We start from the raw sequence: 21,149 nt of genomic DNA, 5'->3' as shown, positions 1-21,149 counted from the left end.
TCATTCAATTCTTAGTGTTTTATTTGGGGGATACACTTGCAATATCCTCACAGCCCCCTGTGGGCTGCTCGCCGTGGGCCCCCGACCCTCAGGTTGAGAACCACTGGACTAAAGGGCTGTTCACACTGGGCACTATAACTATGACTTAATAATATAGTTAAATAAATCCTCAAATGAATGGCAGAACTCACACCACAACTATAAAAATACAGTGGTGAACAATATAGTTATTTTAAGTTGTCGTTATAGTTATAGTGCTCAGTGCGAATGGCCCTTAACATTACCTGCTCCTTTCAACATTGAAATGGATCTCCTTTTAGTAGACCTTGTACCAGTGAACTGTACCGTCATGAAACTGTACCTTTTCCTATGCAAACTTCTAATAAAGTCTTCAATCAAATAGTTAAAAAGATTGAGATATTGTATAGCAGGGTTCCCCAATAGGCGGCCCGCGGGCCATTTGCGGCCCGCGGGGGGCTACTGTCTGGCCCCCACCAACCCCAGTAATAATGGTGGTATAAGAGCAGCAACAACGCTAGTATATCGTCATTGTCGGGTGGAAACCTCGTATCTCCAAATTTGTACGTTCTTTCGCAAAGTAAAGCCCTGCTTCTTCATACAAGGCCGTCGCACAAAAGTAGTGAAAACAGCAGATCTACAAGCACACAACGCCTCGCGGTGCGAGGCGTTGTGTGCTTGTAGATCGTCTGTTTTCACTAGTTTGAATCATTTTTAAAATGATACCGTAAATGCAAAACGAACGGTTTTGGACATACAAGATTTTCACCCGACAATGACGATATCTGAACTGTCACTGGAGTAGCGGGAACGCTGCCGTCGCCCCCTGCAATGTTGTGGCCCTCGGCTTGGCACCCTAGACATAATTCGGCCCTTGGGGAAAACTAATCGGGGAACCCTGCTGTATAGTAACATGTGAAAATCATGGCTTTTTGCCTGCCAAAAGGAGAATGTATCAGCATTCAGTTGGTGGCTGTTGATAATTCACCATCCTGTTTTTGTCAGTTTTCTTTATGCAGGGTTATTATTTGGCCATAACAAATGGGTGAATATGACTATAGAGTTTGCTAATCCCCAAATCATCTGTTTATAACATACAACACCACCTAAGAGGCTTTCTATCAGCTACGGTATGCTACATCACTGAGGATACGTCCCAGGTGCATCCATGCCATGTTTTTTCGTTATGTTGTTCTTAGGGCTGGGATGCGATTAAAAATGTTAATCTAATTAAATACAGGCTCTGTGATTAATTAATCGCATTTTAATCGCACATCGATATTTGACCTGAGAAGCATTCTTTTTCAAGTAAAACACATTTTGTTGTACGAGTGAATCAACGAGTGAGTTTTTTAAATCTAAATTTCGCTTCCACTGGGCCAAGCAAAGCGCTCTGATTGGCTACTTCTCCCTTTGCGTTTGTTGTCTCTTCTTGGTTGGTGCATTGCTATGATCGGTATGCCCGAAAACTGAAGGTTCTGTGGTGCAAAAACTAAGTGCGATTAAAATGCGTTAATTCTTTTAATCGCGTTAAATTTCTGTAATTAATTAATCGCAATTAATCAGTTAAAGTCCAAGCCTTAGTTGTTCTATACCAGTGGTTTTCATTTTCAACCTTGTTCACATTTCACTCTCAGACCCAAAACCTAGAATACAGTATTGTGTTATCGTTGGATACAATTTTGTCTACAATTCCATGCTGTATTGATGTGATGCCATAGGACTGATAACAGGTCAATACAAAATAACAATTATCTACATTTGTAAATGAAATAATACAGATGCTTAACTCTTTCCATGCCACAGAGGTAGATTGACGAGAATCATTGAATCACCGTCGTGGCCAATGGCGGCTTTTGACGGCTTTTTGAAAAATTGTTACAACATACAAAATCCTGGAACAGCTACCTTGGGGCCATTTGGCCCTTGGCACAGAAAGTGTTAACAGTAATTGAACTCTTGAGAGTTAAAGATCTATTAGGGTCCGTTTGGTTACCAACTCTCCATCGTTTAGCTGGGGACCACCTGGAACACTCTCAAGTACCACTGGTGGTCCCCGGACCACTGGTTGAAAACCACTGCTCTGTACAGCAAAACATACTGTCAATAGAATAGAATAGCAGTGCACCGATGTCTGCACCTTTTCCCCTGACTTGTGACCGTCCCTTTGGCCAGACAGTGATCCATCTTGACATGTGGGTTGAAACAGCCCTTAGAGCAGGGGTGTCAAAACTCATTTTAGGTCAGGGGCCGGATTGGTCAAAATGTGACTGTGTATGTCCCGTACCGTTTTACTTTTTGTCTGTGCGTGTGTTTGTGCATGCTCCCAATGCTGGCTGTCGTAGTATTCAGTCATATTTAAAGTTGACAGGCTACTGATCAAAAACATGCCACTTTTGAAGTTTGGAACAGGGGTCTTCAACAGGGGGTCCGGGACCCCTAGGGGGTCCTCAGAGATACTACAGGGGGGGCACCAAATCTTCGTGTGATAGGTTCATGTTTTTTACATCAGCCATTTGAACCCTAGCATCCCTATTCTGAGTCGAACATTTGCCAAAAATAGCAGATCTACAAGCTTACAACGCCTCGCAAGCAAAGAGGTTTGTAGAGGGAAAAGAAGAGCAGACTAAGTATTTGATGGTTCAAGTGGTTAAATGTCTGAACATACACATTACTCCAACATGATGACAGTGCTGTCAAACAAGTTTAAGCTGTCTAAGAAATCTATGAACATTTTTAATCTGTGACACAATTTTATACAATATGTAGTGGGGGTCCCTGCTTCATCTCTCTCTCAGCTAAGGGGTCCCTGGCCTGAAAACGTTGAAGACCCCTGGTTTAGAAGAAGCTCACTATCTTTCTGGAATACACTGTACCTGTCAGTCGAGGTTTGGGAATTGAACTGTGCCCCACGTTTCTTTAGGGGGCAATTTGTGTCCCCTGGACTCCCTACTCTAGGTCTACTTACTCGTGTTTTTGTCTTTATTGGCACAAATGTCACAGCCATAATCGTGTTTCGTGTTTCCAAATGCCATGTCCTATATTGTGACCTTTAGGGAGGGAAAAAACACAAAATATGATTAAAATTGGGTATTCAAATGAATGTATTCTGGAATATCCATTTTGAATATATCTGTCCTCTCATTGATGATTAATCAGTCGGTTTGGAACAGGGACGTGCTGGGCCCCTGATTCAGTCCAGGAAAAAGAGTTGGAGAGGCCCTCATTGCGCGCTATAGAGAGAGAGATCTCTCTGCTAGTCAAAGATTTGCCATTTCAGATCATGACAAGTGACAAGCCAGTGGGCCAATTACATGAGTTATATTTCGTTGTTGTCGGGTGGAAACCTTGTATGTCCAAAACTGTTTGTTTTGTATTTATCATTTAAAAAATGATTTAAACTAGTGAAAACAGCCGATCTACAAGCTTGTAGATCTGCTGTTTTCACTACTTTTGTGCGACGGCCTTGTATGATGAAGCAGGGCTTTGCTTTGCGAAGAAATCTACAAATTTGAAACTTGGAGATACGAGGTTTCTGCCCGACAGTGACGATTTACTTTGTTGGCCACCCAGCCCCCAAAATGGAACGAAGGCCGACATTTATCTTTTTATTTTTTTAAATGGCCGGCCTGGACCGGCCGAGAATGAACCGGCCGTTAGGGAGTTGTCCCGCTTTTCCCAATGGCCAGCACGTCCCTGGTTTGGAATTAGTCAAGGACAGCCCTAATCTTTGGATATTCCCTGATCTGTACTACAGATCCGTTTTGTGTCTTTGCCAAAAGTAGCGACTCCAAAGGGAAGTGTATTCATGCATAATACATTAATGGCTTTGTAGAAATTGCTGGTCTTGCTTTCTTATTGGCATGTGTGGGAGCGGGAGAGTATTTATATACCCACGTGTCGTGCGTGCTTTGCACGCGCACGCACGTGTGTGTGTGTGTGTGTGTGTGTGTGTGTGTGTGTGTGTGTGTGTGTAGCTACAGTGCTCGTGAGTGTGTGTCAGTGTATTTGTGTATATTCAGGCGATACAGTTATACAAAGAAAGATTAGTCATTTATTTAGCCCACAAGCACATCAGCCGTTACCTGAAATGAAGAGTGTGATGTTGGAATGGGGTCAGCAGGCCTGCAAGCTTTCTGGACACAAATGAAGACTATTTACAGTTTATAGGCCTATATATAGTACCTTACTACCTTTATTGGAAGGATGAAACCCCTTGAGATGAATCATCTCATTTTAGAGGGGGTCCTTATTGCACAAATGTTACATTACATACATGACATTACATTAAACAAACAAGACAAAACAAAACATCCATCCATACAGACCAGACAATATCTCTCCCAAAAGCTAGCCACTCCCAGCCTCCAATTCAACCCCAAATTCGCGCAGGATTCATATAAGTAGGCACACCCTTTAACACATGAGAACAAAACTAAAAAAAACAGAACAAAAACACGATACCAGTACAGCCATGCACATCCAGTCCAGCAGGTTCTAACATCATCATCCACCTTTAGAGTAAATACATTTACATTAGTTCCACATTGTGATAGTACATGTAATAAAAACAGGGCATATAAAGGTGAGTAAAAAATAGATATTTTTCATGATGGCATTCTCACAACGTCCTATTCTTCAGTCAGACATTCAAATCTACTGCTATTTCATATATGTCTGTCTGTCTGTCTGTCTGTCTGTCTGTCTGTCTGTCTGTCTGTCTGTCTGTCTGTCTGTCTGTCTGTCTGTCTGTCCGTCCGTCAATCTGCACAGTAAAATCCTCAGTGGTTATTGAACTGATTCATAAGCGTCCGTTTTCAAAGTAACACCGAGGCTGTGTGAGCAATTTTCACTAGATTCTAGGCAGATAGTGTGTAAATATCTTAAAGCTGGGGTCTTCAACAGGGGGTCCGGGACCCCTAGGGGGTCCTCAGAGATACTGCAGGGGGGCACCAAATCTTTGTGTGATAGGATCATGTTTTTTACATTAACCACTTGAACCCTAGCGTCCCTATTCTGAGTGGAACATTACCCAAAAATTGCAGATCTACAAGCTTACAACGCCTCGCAACGCGAGGCGTTGTAAGCTTGTAGATCGGCTATTTTTGTCAAAGAAGAGCAGACTAAGTATTTAACGGTTCAACTGGCTAAATGTCTGAGTAATACACATTACTCCAACATGATGACAGTGCTGTCAAACAAGTCTAAGCAAGCTGTCTAAAAAATCTATGAAAATCGTTCTTCTGCAACACAATTTTATACAATATGTAGTGGGGGTCCCTCCTGCTTCATCTTTCTCTCAGCTAAGGGGTCCCTGGCCTGAAAACGTTGAAGACCCCTGTCTTAAAGAATACAGTGATAGGGCATACGGTACATGTGTTGACGCCCACACATCATCATTGGCCACTCCAGATTGAAACCTGTGACCTTCCGCTAACAGGCGAGTCTATTATTAAGCTAGGCTATTATTCTGCCCCATTGCAACCCCTCGGCCATCAGTCACCCTCCTATGAAAGCCTATCCTCTGCTGAGAGGGCAGTCAGTCGGTTAGTCACATGCAGCTCCGGTTACAGCACCAGGGCCTGACCACACGGCAGGTTAACAACACATCTTCTGCTCGCCAAAAGTGCCGGGTAGGCGGCGTGTAATTAGGGGTTGAATTGGTGTTTTCTGTGTGATGCGTCGTGTAGCAATGAAAAGTAGATTGTGAAATTGTTGATTGTTGTATACTTGCCAAGCGTGTCATTTTTTCCTTAAAGCTCACCAGCAATAACTGTGTATTAATAGTATTTTTTATGTCATTGTTTTTTGTAAAAAAGAAAGAAACGAATGTCATTTCAAAAGTCTTTTTTTGCGTAGCCTTTGTTTTTCTTTTCTTTTTTGGAGTTACTGGTGAAAACACTATGATGAAAAGCAGTGGTGTAAAGTAACTAAGTACATTTACTTAAGTACTATGCTTAAATGCCTCCTTACAATTTTTAGGTATTTGTACTTTACTTGAGTACTTCCAATATCCAATACTTTTACTTCTACTCCACTACATCTCGGATCCAGATATTGTACTTTTACTCCACTATATTTATTTGAACACTTTAGTTACTTTGCAGATGTAAATTATATTATATAATTATATTACATAATTAATTATATAATATTATAAAACATACATGAACCACTTTAGCCTTATTTTATACCTAGGATCTACAAGCTCACAACTGCTATTTTCAAATATTTTGTACTTTTACTTTTGGTACTTTCGTACTTTTACATTTCGAATTCTGGACTTTTACTTGTAACACCAAACACCAAAATACCTAGAGTGGAATCCGCCAATGCATTTCAATTAGAATGGAGCGTTTTTTTGCCAGTAGAGGATTTCTGCAAAAAAAACGCTCCATTCTCATTGAAAGGCATTGGCGGATTCCACTCTAGGTATTTTGGTGTGAGGGCACCCTAACAGAATATTTCTATATTTCAGTATTGATACTTTTGCTTAAGTAAAAAATGTGAGTACTTTTTCCACCACTGATGAAAAGGGGGGAGGGGGATCCTTACCATAAGACACTCTCAGTGGCTCAGGGTTTCCGGCGGCGGTGGGGGGGGGGGGCAGGCCATGTGGCAGTAGACTGGATTTAATCCGTTTTGGAAGTGTGTATCTCCTCCTGGCCAGAGGAAGCTCCGTTAATGGATCCAGGGATGTTAACAGGAGCTTCCTGCTGACTGAAATACGACCTGGTCTCCTCAACCACATGGCCGTTAATACACGCCTGGTAGCATCCTTGTTGCCACGCTGGAAACTGAAACTCTCATTGGGGATGGAGAGAGGAGGGGGACGACGGGGAGTGATGGATGGACTGAGGATTGTGAGGAGGCAAGTGCGAGGTGGTACAGGAACCTGTGTGTTGAGCAGGGGTCTTCTACAGGGGGTACGGGACCCCTAGGGGGTCCCCAGAGTTACTACAGGGGGTCCTCCAAATCTTTGTGTGATAGAAACCTTTTTTCTCTCTTTTTTTATATCAACCACTTGAACCCTGGCGTCCATATTCTTAGAACTTTAGCCAAAAATAGCGGATCTACAAGCTCACAACGCCTCGTGCTGCGAGGCGTTGTGAGCTTGTAGATCGGCTATTTTAGGCAAAGAGGTTTGGTGTAGAGGGGGAAAAAGAGCAGACTAAGTACAGAGTGAAAGGTCAAGTGTGTTAAGTATTGACGGTTCAAGTGGTTACATTTCTGAAGTTGACATGAATCCAAAATATACTGAGGACAGTGCTGTCAAACAATGAAACTATATGGAATCTCTGAAAAGGTTGTGGGGGTCCCTGCTTCATCTCTCTCTCAACTAAGGGGTCCTTGGCCCGAGAACGTTGAAGACCCCTGGTGTAGAGAATATGATGGAGAGGAAGAAGGGAGACAGAAAAGAGAAAAATGGGGAAAAAACAAAGAGGAAACAAGCATGAAGAGAACATGAAAAAGAGTGGAAAAATGACTCAAAGGCAATTTGGCAAGATTCTGTTTTCCACGTGTGATAATTGTAGAGAGACACAATGACAACAGAGGTCATAGGTTCATATTGTGTTCAAAACACTGTAATCTTCCCTGCTCTGTCATTGTAACAGCATCAACGTTGGGAAGTAGATGCTTCCCAAAGTACCACCTAATACGCCCATACAAAAGGATGAGACATTCAGGGGCGTCACAAGGGGGGGGAAAAGTAGGACTTAGTTACCAGGGCCCAAGGTGGAGGGGCCTTCATTATTTTATACTTTAGCTATTGAAAAACAGCAGATATACAAGCTCACAGCGCGGCACCGAGTGCCGCGCTGCGAGCTTGTAGATCTGCTATTTTTTGAAAAGTTGTGAAGAAATCTTTGAATATATGTATTTTTTAAGCAAACATTTGTAACTCAAATTTTGCTTCTGGGGGGGCCGACCCTGGAACTACATATTTTGAGATGGGGGTCCGTGGCCAAATACATATCATTTTGGGGGTCCTTCACATGAAAACGTTTGAGCACTACTGACATAGAAACATAGGTTTTTCAAAAAAAAACTTTAGAAAAAATGTATAGAATCGTCTCAAAAATATTCAAAGACCTGCACAAATGTTCACGATTTTTCAAAAATAGCAGATCTACGAGCTCGAGTGCTGCGCTGCGAGCTTGTAGATCTGCTATTTGTCAATGGTTAAAGCACAAAATAATGCATAATAATGCGCCCGCAGTGAATCCTTGTACCCAGGGCCCAGAATGTGGTGCGACACCCCTGCAGACATTACAAGTGTGTGGACATGCCGTTTATTGCCTTGTTTGTCTCTGCCCTTTGTGTGTGTGTGTGTGTGTGTGTGTGTGTGTGTGCGTGTGTGTGCGCGTGCGTGCGTGTGCGTGTGTGTGTCTCCAGTGTCCCAGATGGTGATTGAGGAGGTGAGTGTTCTGCAGACTCAGCTGGAGATTGAGAAGTCATGCCGTGAGAATGCAGAAGCCCTGGCCACAAAGGTGACGCATTGCTGACACACACAAACGCGCGCGCGCACAGACGTGTGCGCGCGCACACACACACACACACACACACACACACACACACACACACACACACACACACACACACACACACACACACACGCACGCACCTGCTAATCAATAATATTAGATTAGCCCAATGTCCTGCTGTCTGAATATAATTAGGAAGAAAACGGACAGATGGACTGGGGTGACTCAGAGTGACTCTGCAGACCTGTTCCATAACTAGTAAGACGCCTCAGGGCGACATGCGACCTCGCCCTAAAGGGGCATATATGGATATCCATGTACTGTATATAGTACATCCATTTTATGCCCACACATGGAGATCCCTGTCTGAACCAGCCGCACAGATATGGGCTGTCTTCCTCCATATATGGGCATTCCCATATGAAGTTAGATATGGGCTTAATATTGATCAGGGATCTCCATTTATGGGCATAAAAGGGATTATGTTAGTGTGGTTCCCATGACATCACAACATACAATATCTTTTATGTCCATACATGGAGATCCCTATCTGAACTAGCCACACAGATATGGGCCATGTCTTGGCCATCTGGCCAGTGATTATATATCGATGACATCAGGGATCTCCATATATGGGCATAAAAGGGATTCTGGGGAATACCCATATATGGACTTTTACATACCGATGTGTCCCGTTGAGATTGGCACATTTCACCCAGGTTTTTTCATCTCACTCACGTCACTTTGTCTGCTGACCTCACTCAGCAACGAAATAAACAGAAAATTAACAAAAGTTAAAATAAAACATGTATGTTTTAGAGTATAGTATTTAGAGCAGAGTATTTCCATGTTGCAGTATTGATACTTTTACATAACATAAGTAAAGAATGTTTGTACTTTTTCCACAACCGTTCATTTACAAAAGGAACGGCTCCCTACTGTAAACCGGATCCCATCGTTCATTTCAAAGAGCTGTTCAAAAGACTCGATTCGTTCGTGAACTTCCCATCTCTACTGAAAACATTGAGTTTTTGAATGCGTTTCCTTCCTTGTTATCGCTGACAACTCTGTGACCTCTGCCCTTCCAGCTCAACTGTGAGAACAGGACGTTGAAGTACCTGAGCCTGTCGTCCTCTCGGCCTCTCGGTCTGGACGAACTGCTGCCCAGCATCTCCGACTGCGTCTCCCAGGAGGAGGACAGAGAGGCCCAGGACAACAACAGTCCTGATACCTTCACACAGTACCAACAACAGGTCAAAGGTAGGACTAGTATGATACGTTCACACAGTACCAACAACAGGTCAAAGATAGAACTAGTATGATACGTTCACACAGTACCAACAACAGGTCAAAGATAGGACTAGTATGATACGTTCACACAGTACCAACAACAGGTCAAAGGTAAGGACTAGTATGATACGTTCACACAGTACCAACAACAGGTCAAAGATAGGACTAGTATGATACGTTCACACAGTACCAACAACAGGTCAAAGGTAGGACTAGTATGATACGTTCACACAGTACCAACAACAGGTCAAAGATAGGACTAGTATGATACGTTCACACAGTACCAACAACAGGTCAAAGGTTAGGACTAGTATGATACGTTCACACAGTACCAACAACAGGTCAAAGGTAGGACTAGTATGATACGTTCACACAGTACCAACAACAGGTCAAAGGTTAGGACTAGTATGATACGTTCACACAGTACCAACAGCAGGTCAAAGGTAGGAGTAGTATGATACGTTCACACAGTACCAACAACAGATCAAAGGTAGGACTAGTATGATACGTTCACACAGTACCAACAGCAGGTCAAAGGTAGGACTAGTATGATACGTTCACACAGTACCAGCAGCAGGTCAAAGGTAGGACTAGTATGATACGTTCACACAGTACCAACAACAGATCAAAGGTAGGACTAGTATGATACGTTCACACAGTACCAACAACAGGTCAAAGGTAGGACTAGTATGATACGTTCACAGTACCAACAACAGGTCAAAGATAGGACTAGTATGATACGTTCACACAGTACCAACAACAGGTCAAAGGTAGGACTAGTATGATACGTTCACACAGTACCAACAACAGATCAAAGGTAGGACTAGTATGATACGTTCACACAGTACCAACAACAGATCAAAGGTAGGACTAGTATGATACGTTCTCACAGTACCAACAACAGGTCAAAGATAGGACTAGTATGATACGTTCACACAGTACCAACAACAGATCAAAGGTAGGACTAGTATGATACGTTCACACAGTACCAACAACAGGTCAAAGGTAGGACTAGTATGATACGTTCACACAGTACCAACAACAGGTCAAAGATAGGACTAGTATGATACGTTCACACAGTACCAACAGCAGGTCAAAGATAGGACTAGTATGATACGTTCACACAGTACCAACAACAGGTCAAAGATAGGACTAGTATGATACGTTCACACAGTACCAACAACAGGTCAAAGGTAGGACTAGTATGATACGTTCACACAGTACCAACAACAGGTCAAAGATAGGACTAGTATGATACGTTCACACAGTACCAACAACAGGTCAAAGATAGGACTAGTATGATACGTTCACACAGTACCAACAACAGGTCAAAGGTAGGACTAGTATGATACGTTCACACAGTACCAACAGCAGGTCAAAGGTTAGGACTAGTATGATACGTTCACACAGTACCAACAACAGGTCAAAGGTTAGGACTAGTATGATACGTTCACACAGTACCAACAGCAGGTCAAAGGTAGGACTAGTATGATACGTTCACACAGTACCAACAACAGGTCAAAGATAGGACTAGTATGATACGTTCACACAGTACCAACAACAGGTCAAAGGTAGGACTAGTATGATACGTTCACACAGTACCAACAACAGGTCACAGGTAGGACTAGTATGATACGTTCACACAGTACCAACAACAGATCAAAGGTAGGGACTAGTATGATACGTTCACACAGTACCAACAACAGATCAAAGGTAGGACTAGTATGATACCTTCACACAGTACCAACAACAGGTCAAAGGTAGGACTAGTATGATACGTTCACACAGTACCAACAACAGGTCAAAGATAGGACTAGTATGATACGTTCACACAGTACCAACAACAGGTCAAAGATAGGACTAGTATGATACGTTCACACAGTACCAACAACAGACAAAGGTAGGACTAGTATGATACGTTCACACAGTACCAACAACAGGTCAAAGATAGGACTAGTATGATACGTTCACACAGTACCAACAGTAGGTCAAAGGTAGGACTAGTATGATACGTTCACACAGTACCAACAACAGACAAAGGTAGGACTAGTATGATACGTTCACACAGTACCAACAACAGGTCAAAGATAGGACTAGTATGATACCTTCACACAGTACCAACAGCAGGTCAAAGGTAGGAGTAGTATGATACGTTCACACAGTACCAACAACAGGTCAAAGATAGGACTAGTATGATACCTTCACACAGTACCAACAGCAGGTCAAAGATAGGACTAGTATGATACGTTCACACAGTACCAACAGCAGGTCAAAGGTAGGAGTAGTATGATACGTTCACACAGTACCAACAGTAGGTCAAAGGTAGGACTAGTATGATACGTTCACACAGTACCAACAACAGGTCAAAGGTAGAACTAGTATGATACGTTCACACAGTACCAACAACAGGTCAAAGATAGGACTAGTATGATACGTTCACACAGTACCAACAACAGGTCAAAGGTAGGGCTAGTATGATACGTTCACAGTACCAACAACAGGTCAAAGGTTAGGACTAGTATGATACGTTCACACAGTACCAACAACAGGTCAAAGGTTAGGACTAGTATGATACGTTCACAGTACCAACAACAGGTCAAAGGTTAGAACTAGTATGATACGTTCACACAGTACCAACAACAGATCAAAGGTAGGACTAGTATGATACGTTCACACAGTACCAACAACAGGTCAAAGATAGGACTAGTATGATACGTTCACACAGTACCAACAACAGGTCAAAGATAGGACTAGTATGATACGTTCACACAGTACCAACAACAGGTCAAAGGTAGGACTAGTATGATACGTTCACACAGTACCAACAACAGGTCAAAGGTAGGACTAGTATGATACGTTCACACAGTACCAACAACAGGTCAAAGGTAGGACTAGTATGATACGTTCACACAGTACCAACAACAGGTCAAAGGTAGGACTAGTATGATACGTTCACACAGTACCAACAACAGATCAAAGGTAGGACTAGTATGATACGTTCACACAGTACCAACAACAGGTCAAAGGTAGGACTAGTATGATACGTTCACACAGTACCAACAACAGGTCAAAGGTAGGACTAGTATGATACGTTCACACAGTACCAACAACAGGTCAAAGATAGGACTAGTATGATACGTTCACACAGTACCAACAGTAGGTCAAAGGTAGGACTAGTATGATACGTTCACACAGTACCAACAACAGGTCAAAGGTAGGACTAGTATGATACGTTCACACAGTACCAACAACAGGTCAAAGATAGGACTAGTATGATACGTTCACACAGTACCAACAACAGGTCAAAGATAGGACTAGTATGATACGTTCACACAGTACCAACACCAGGTCAAAGGTAGGACTAGTATGATACGTTCACACAGTACCAACAACAGGTCAAAGATAGGACTAGTATGATACGTTCACACAGTACCAACAACAGGTCAAAGATAGGACTAGTATGATACGTTCACACAGTACCAACAACAGGTCAAAGATAGGACTAGTATGATACGTTCACACAGTACCAACACCAGGTCAAAGGTTAGGACTAGTATGATACGTTCACACAGTACCAACAACAGGTCAAAGATAGGACTAGTATGATACGTTCACACAGTACCAACACCAGGTCAAAGGTAGGACTAGTATGATACGTTCACACAGTACCAACAACAGATCAAAGGTAGGACTAGTATGATACGTTCACACAGTACCAACACCAGGTCAAAGATAGGACTAGTATGATACGTTCACACAGTACCAACAACAGGTCAAAGGTAGGACTAGTATGATACGTTCACACAGTACCAACAACAGATCAAAGGTAGGACTAGTATGATACGTTCACACAGTACCAACAACAGATCAAAGGTAGGACTAGTATGATACGTTCACACAGTACCAACAACAGGTCAAAGGTAGACTAGTATGATACGTTCACACAGTACCAACAACAGGTCAAAGGGAGGACTAGTATGATACGTTCACACAGTACCAACAACAGGTCAAAGGTAGCACTAGTATGATACGTTCACACAGTACCAACAACAGGTCAAAGGTAGGACTAGTATGATACGTTCACACAGTACCAACAACAGGTCAAAGATAGGACTAGTATGATACGTTCACACAGTACCAACAGTAGGTCAAAGATAGGACTAGTATGATACGTTCACACAGTACCAACAACAGGTCAAAGGTAGGACTAGTATGATACGTTCACACAGTACCAACAACAGGTCAAAGATAGGACTAGTATGATACGTTCACACAGTACCAACAACAGGTCAAAGATAGGACTAGTATGATACGTTCACACAGTACCAACAACAGGTCAAAGGTAGGACTAGTATGATACGTTCACACAGTACCAACAACAGGTCAAAGATAGGACTAGTATGATACGTTCACACAGTACCAACAGCAGGTCAAAGGTTAGGACTAGTATGATACGTTCACACAGTACCAACAACAGGTCAAAGGTAGGACTAGTATGATACGTTCACACAGTACCAACAACAGGTCAAAGATAGGACTAGTATGATACCTTCACACAGTACCAACAACAGGTCAAAGGTAGACTAGTATGATACGTTCACACAGTACCAACAGCAGGTCAAAGGTAGCACTAGTATGATACGTTCACACAGTACCAACAACAGGTCAAAGGTAGGACTACTAGTATGATACGTTCACACAGTACCAACAACAGGTCAAAGGTAGACTAGTATGATACGTTCACACAGTACCAACAACAGGTCAAAGGTAGGACTAGTATGATACGTTCACACAGTACCAACAACAGGTCAAAGGTACAGTAGGACTAGTATGATACGTTCACACAGTACCAACAACAGGTCAAAGGTACAGTAGGACTAGTATGATACGTTCACACAGTACCAACAACAGGTCAAAGGTAGGACTAGTATGATACGTTCACACAGTACCAACAACAGGTCAAAGATAGGACTAGTATGATACGTTCACACAGTACCAACAGCAGGTCAAAGGTAGGACTAGTATGATACGTTCACACAGTACCAACAACAGGTCAAAGGTAGCACTAGTATGATACGTTCACACAGTACCAACAACAGGTCAAAGGTAGGACTAGTATGATACGTTCACACAGTACCAACAGCAGGTCAAAGGTAGGACTAGTATGATACGTTCACACAGTACCAACAACAGGTCAAAGGTAGGACTAGTATGATACGTTCACACAGTACCAACAACAGGTCAAAGGTAGCACTAGTATGATACGTTCACACAGTACCAACAACAGGTCAAAGGTAGGACTAGTATGATACGTTCACACAGTACCAACAGCAGGTCAAAGGTAGGACTAGTATGCCTAAATATGGACATCGAAAGATTGAAAGTGGTTTAAGGTAGGATAGTTTCACAATCTCTGCCTCTAATATTTGTAAATGTTTAATGTGTCATTTTAGAGGCATTAAAAAGTCCTTAAATTGTCACTTTTTTTAACAATATGTTTATTAGATTCTTTTTTTTTCACAGATAATTCAGATAGATACCCTTTATACACTTAAACTTTATGTTGGTTTGTTTACTGTTGAGTGAGAAAACATGCAACATCGCACATTAAGTTAATCATCTGGGGACCCCCCAAAATAATTTAGGGACCCCCCAGGGGGTCCCAACCCACAGGTTGAGAACCACTGTTGTATCATATAATACCCATAGCCACTTTGTGACCCATGGAAGGTTGCTGTTTTACACTCTGTTTTGGTTCAGATAAACTCCAGTGGCTCCTCAACCATGAGGTCGCTTACAGTGAGAGTTCAGCACAAGGTGGCACTTGAGCTTTTGCTGATTGGTCAGCCCCACTCTGAACTTGTATCACTCCCCTCACCCAGAGCATATACACACTGGATAATATACCGTCGTTGTCGGGTGGAAACCTTGTATCTTCAAGTTTCAAATTTCGTAAAGTAAAGCCCTGCTTCACCATACAAGGCCGTCGCACAAAAGTAGTTAAAACAGCAGATCTACAAGCACACAACACCTTGCGGTGCGAGGCGTTGTGTGCTTGTAGATCGCCTGTTTTCACTAGTTTAAATTATTTTTAAAATAATAAATGCAAAACGAGCGGTTTTGGACATACAAGGTTTTCACTCAACAACGACGACACGTGATAGATACAAAATATCACAAACAAGTATCAGTAGGTGTGATTTCTATGTGCTTGTCTTTTTCCAGAGCTGTGTGAGACCGTCAGCAGCTTGTTGGAGGAGAAGAAACAGTATGTCTGCCAGATCCATAACCAGCAGAGGCAGATAGAGGAGCTCACGTCACAGGTGAGGATTTTGGAAAAAATGGTAACAATGACATGATGGTGTATTTGTATGGCATTGACAGCATGAGACAACATTTACGTAATGGAAAGAATCGAAAGACGTGTGTAATGGTAAATATTTAGTTTGTAAATACATTTATAAATAGATTTCATTAGTAACAGAACTACAGTAGCAACGCCAGTCAGAGGAGTTGACTCACAGAATGAGCCTTTATTAATTTGAGGGCAATAAATGATCATTTCTTTCTTCATATGGCTGTGGAATATACAGTGGGCCACTTTAGGCCACAGAAGTACCTCCACACATGTTCACATGTTTTATACTTTTTGAAACATTGAACTTCCTAATGAAAGACAAAGGGGGATTTTGATCTGAAACCTTGACCAATATTTTCAATATCTCCGTGGGCCTATTCCCATGTGGATCCTGAGGTCCACATGATTAGATTTTTGACTTACAGATGTTTACTGGATAGACATATACTGGAGCTCAATAATCAGTAAATTGCTCTAATGGCACGCCAGCAAATTAAACGCAAAGCACTTTGTGTAGCAGATTGTCTTAGTAGTTAGAGAGCCTTTCTCTTAAATTAATAGTCAAAAGCGTGATCCCACCACAACAGCATTATGAAGAGTCCTTCCCATTGTACATCACTCTCCATGTCTGTGTCTGTCTGTCTGATCTGTCTGATCTGTCTGTCTGTCTGTCTGTCTGTCTGTCTGTCTGTCTGTCTGTCTCTATGACTGTCCCGGGCATGAGTCGAGACCCAGGGATGATTTGTGGATCAAATTAGTGGAACATTGGTCAGACGAGTGGTTGTCCAGAACCAAAGATCCCCTAGTGTCTGTATCCGTCTGTCTGTCTGTATGTGTGTGTGTGTGGGGGCATGTTAAACAAGCCTATTATGCTGCGCTGTTCTGTCGGACTCAATCACATTTCGGTCTTCTTTCTTTCTCTGTTCACAGTCAGAGAAGGAGCAAGCAGAGATGAAGGAGCTTCACCGAACCGTCGAAGAGCAGAGCAAGACCATCAAGAGATTCAACAGAGGTAAGTCACACACCGGAGAACGCACTGCGGAGGTTTTTCCAACTGGATCGAGACCCTGAGATGAGTCCAGGGGGGTCGCACCAAATTCTGGGCACTTTGGGTACTTTAACTATTGAAAAATAGCAGATATACAAGCTTGCAACGTGGCACCGAGTGCCACGCTGCAAGCTTGTAGACAGTGTTGTACCCGAACGCGTTCAAAGAACGATCGTTCATGAACACGTTCATATTTTGGGCGAACGTGAACTGAACGTAATTGTTTTCGCTTGATGAACGATATTGTCGAACGCGGTCATTCTGACGCCCGTGAACGGCGTTCGTCGGCGTTCGTCGGCCGTTCATGCGCCGGTCCGCGCCTCCGCGGTCGTCTGTCCTCTCGTCTCTCTTTTCATTCACATGCTCCAATAGCACGCACTGCACGCAGCTCCTCGCGAACGTTGATATGCGGTGCTGTCTGCACTCTGCAGCTGCACTGTGAATCTCCTCCTCGTACGTCTCGCAAGCCTGACTATACTTTGTCGTATGTGTGTTGCACGGCGAAAATAGCTGATCTGCAAGCTCACAACGCGTCGCATCCACGAGACAACGAGCGCTTGTAGATCAGCTATTTTAACCAACGCGGAAACATGCTGTCCATTTTTTTTTTTTTTGAATAGCCAAAAGTATAAAATAAATATGGTTAAAAAAAGAACGAAAAAGAACTAAGTTAGTTCATTTTCGGAACCATGAACTTTAGTTCAAAATATAGAATTATGAACTAGTTCATTTTAGAAGTTCTGAACTTGAACTTGAACTAGTTCGTTTTTAAAGTGAACTTTCCCAACACTGCTTGTAGATCTGTTATTTTTTAAATGTTTTGAAAAGTCTTGGAATATTGAAAACCTATGTTTCTATGTCAGTGGTGCTCAAACTGTTTCATGCGAAGGACCCCCAAAATGATATGTATTTGGCCACGGACCTCCATCTCAAAATATTTAGTTCCAGGGACCCCCCCAGAAGCAGAATTTGAGTTACAAATGTTCGCTTAAAAATACATATATTCAAAGATTTGCCCACATTTTCACGACTTTTCAAAAATAGCAGATCAGATAAGCTTGAGTGCTGTGCTGTGAGCTTGTATATCTGCTATTTTTCAATAGCTAAATAATTAAGCCCCCCCCCCCCCCCCCTTGTGACGCCCCTGGATGAGTCATAGCTGAACAAGACTTAACATAGGCCCATATTATTATGCAGAAACTTGCCACTGAAAATGCTTGGATTTGCACAAACGCACGCACACACACACACACACACACACACACACACACACACACACACACACACACACACACACACACACACACACACACACACACACACACACACACGCCTTGTCTACCAACATGCCGTCATGGAGCAAAGCCGTGGATTGCTCTCTCTCCCCTGCTGTGAATTAGCCTACATTGTCTCAGTAATCTCAGTAATCACAGTGCTAAGTCGGTGCTGATTTAAGGCTTCATTGTCTTCACGCTGTAAGTAAGTGAGACGTCGCCATGGGTTTAGTCTCATCATCCTCTACGTTTTTACCCTGTGCTCCACTAAAGTGGCTTGAACTCGCGATAAAGCTTTCAATGGCATTAATGATTTGCAGTGGCGAAATTAGACCTTATTCCCCATGGGTTTTCGGATCAAGGGGGCCCTGATCAAAGGGGCCCGGGTCTGTCTTTGCGCGATTTAAGCGCAAACTACAATGATTACCCCTAATATATTGGAAATTACTAAATACATATAATATCCTAGTATGAATTTATGTAGATATGGGCGCATTGGGCGTATATTTTTATTTAGGCCTATTAAAAACAAAATGTATTTTCGCCACTAGGGGGGGCCCTTGGGTTTTTAAAACCCAAAAACCCTATCAAATTACGCTTGTGATGATTTGTCGTTATGTTTGCCGATTGGATGAGGTTGGTAAGGTTGGGTCTCTAACCCAACTCTGTTTTATCAGGTAATTTGTATTTATTTATATATAATTTATTTATTTTATTTTTGTAATTCTCTCTCTCTCTCTCTCTCTCTCTCTCTCTCTCCTTGTCTTTCTCTCTAGTGTCTATGTTGGCCGCCCATGAATATGACGGCATGAAGGATCAGCTGGACTTGGAGCAGAGCCTGAGAGTGAAGGCCGAGACGTATGCACATGAGGTAGGAACATCCCACTGTGGAGTGTACTCTGTGGACACCTAGTATGTACTGTATCTTACAGGGGTGTAGTTGTTCCCATTTAAAATGAAGCTAACACAGAACTGAAAGTTCCTATGATTGGCCACTAGTTGCGCTGTTCTGGCACCAGAAGCAACATGTTCTCCATTCTTCTTCCATTCATTTTTCCCGAACTTTTACATTTAGATTTTCTTACCTTATTACTTCATGGTTCCTGTCGCTAGTTTAAAGCCTCGTTTCAATCACTATGATTTACGTTTGTGTGTGAAAATATGGTCCAATTTATGTTATATTTGATGTTATAGCAGGGTATGCTGTTGAAGGGGCTTGTGATCATAGGCTTGTGATGATTCTTCTTTGTCTGCTTTATTTTCGTCCCATGTAATGTGTCCCTGCGGTTGCACGTGACCGTTGGCAGCCAATAGCATTCCTTGGGTACCATTAAAACAATGACGGCAGCACCCATACAACGGCCAAAAAAGCTTCATTTGTGCAGCATAGAAACCAGTGGTATATTACCAGGTGAAAAGGACTCACAATCCTCTGTCCCAACAATACATTTCTTTTTTTATTGAGATTTAAGTCAGCCTTCTCCGCTGTGAGACTTGACTTACTATATTTGAGACTTCAACGCAACATTTCAATCAGATTTCAGCTGGTACAACCCTGGAGCAACTGTTTATTCAAAGAACAATGCCATTTGATAGTCCCCCCAGGAATCAGCGGAGAAAAAGTCTTGATTCCGTGGAGAACAATCCTGATTCTGCGGAATTCTGCAGAGAACAATTCTTGATTCCGTGGACATTAAAAAACAACCTAAAATTACCAGTTATCAAGCTAAAAATTATATAGTTCTAATAATAAAGTAAAACCCTTCATGAAATAGCTACAATGAATTGTAATTAGTGGTTAGAATTATAAAATATTCTAATAATTATTTTTGAGAATACAAATCTGATATTAAATCCATACTTTTTTAATTGTTATTGTTTTTAATTACTTTCTGTTGCAAAGACTATATTGTCATCCAAACCATGCCCATAGTAACCACATTTTAGAGGTTAGCCTACCTACCACCTAGTATGGGTGTAATATTTGTTTATTCTCTTCTGCATTAGAATTGTTATTGCCAGGCATAGAGAGGAACTATAGCTCAGGTCAGGACAGGACACAGTTTCTGTCAGGAATGTGGAGACAGTGGGACCATCCAGCGTCAGTGCAACTAGTAGGAGGGAAGCTAAGATATTCTCCCAGGCTCTGTATGAGGTGGCCACTGGCCAGACCATGCCAGGCCATTTGCGACTGTTATTCTGCGGACGTCAGAAAAGTCCGCGAATGGCCGAGAAATCCGTGGGTGGTCACGAATTCCGCGATTCTGTGATCGCGGATTCCTGGGGGGACTAATTTTAAATGTTATCACTATGACAGCTAGCCTACTGTTTTGCACACAGTTCGGCCTTTCTGTACTGTTTGTTTGGAGTAATCTTGTTACCCGGCTGAACACTGATCAAACTGGTGTGGATATTCACTTATGGGGATGCTCAGAGCTGTAGGCTTGAGCCTTATGTCCCTATCTCTCACCTTGCACAAATCAGTGCAAAGTGCAGCACAATTAGACCATGCACCACCTTGTGCCATATTGATCATCTAAATTGGGCTCTTAGTCGCAAGCTTAAATTGCAAGCATAAGGACTTGAATTACATGACTTGGACTTGCACTAAAACAGTGGTTCTCAACCTGTGGGTCGGACCCCAAATTATTTTGGGGAGTCCCCAGACGATTAAC

At 42.4% G+C, this 21,149-nt stretch overlaps 1 protein-coding gene across 1 annotated transcript in view; it reads left to right on the top strand.

The window, feature by feature from the left end:
* Positions 1-21,149, top strand: part of shtn3 (shootin 3) — a gene marked incomplete at its 3' end in the record, with an annotated part of 43,658 nt that overhangs the window by 6,971 nt on the left and 15,538 nt on the right. Inside the window, exons 2-6 of the mRNA XM_080746810.1 lie at positions 8,416-8,510; positions 9,593-9,764; positions 16,020-16,117; positions 17,083-17,164; positions 19,251-19,345. Of these exons, the coding sequence (XP_080602936.1) occupies positions 8,424-8,510; positions 9,593-9,764; positions 16,020-16,117; positions 17,083-17,164; positions 19,251-19,345 (534 nt within the window). The 5' untranslated portion in view covers positions 8,416-8,423. The remainder of the gene's footprint in view (positions 1-8,415; positions 8,511-9,592; positions 9,765-16,019; positions 16,118-17,082; positions 17,165-19,250; positions 19,346-21,149) is intronic.

This window comes from Nannobrachium achirus (assembly GCF_963921795.1).
Source record: "Nannobrachium achirus genome assembly, chromosome: 17".
Taxonomy (NCBI): domain Eukaryota; kingdom Metazoa; phylum Chordata; class Actinopteri; order Myctophiformes; family Myctophidae; genus Nannobrachium; species Nannobrachium achirus.
The sequence above is the reverse complement of the archived record's forward strand: the minus strand, read 5'-3'. Positions and strand labels throughout refer to the sequence as shown.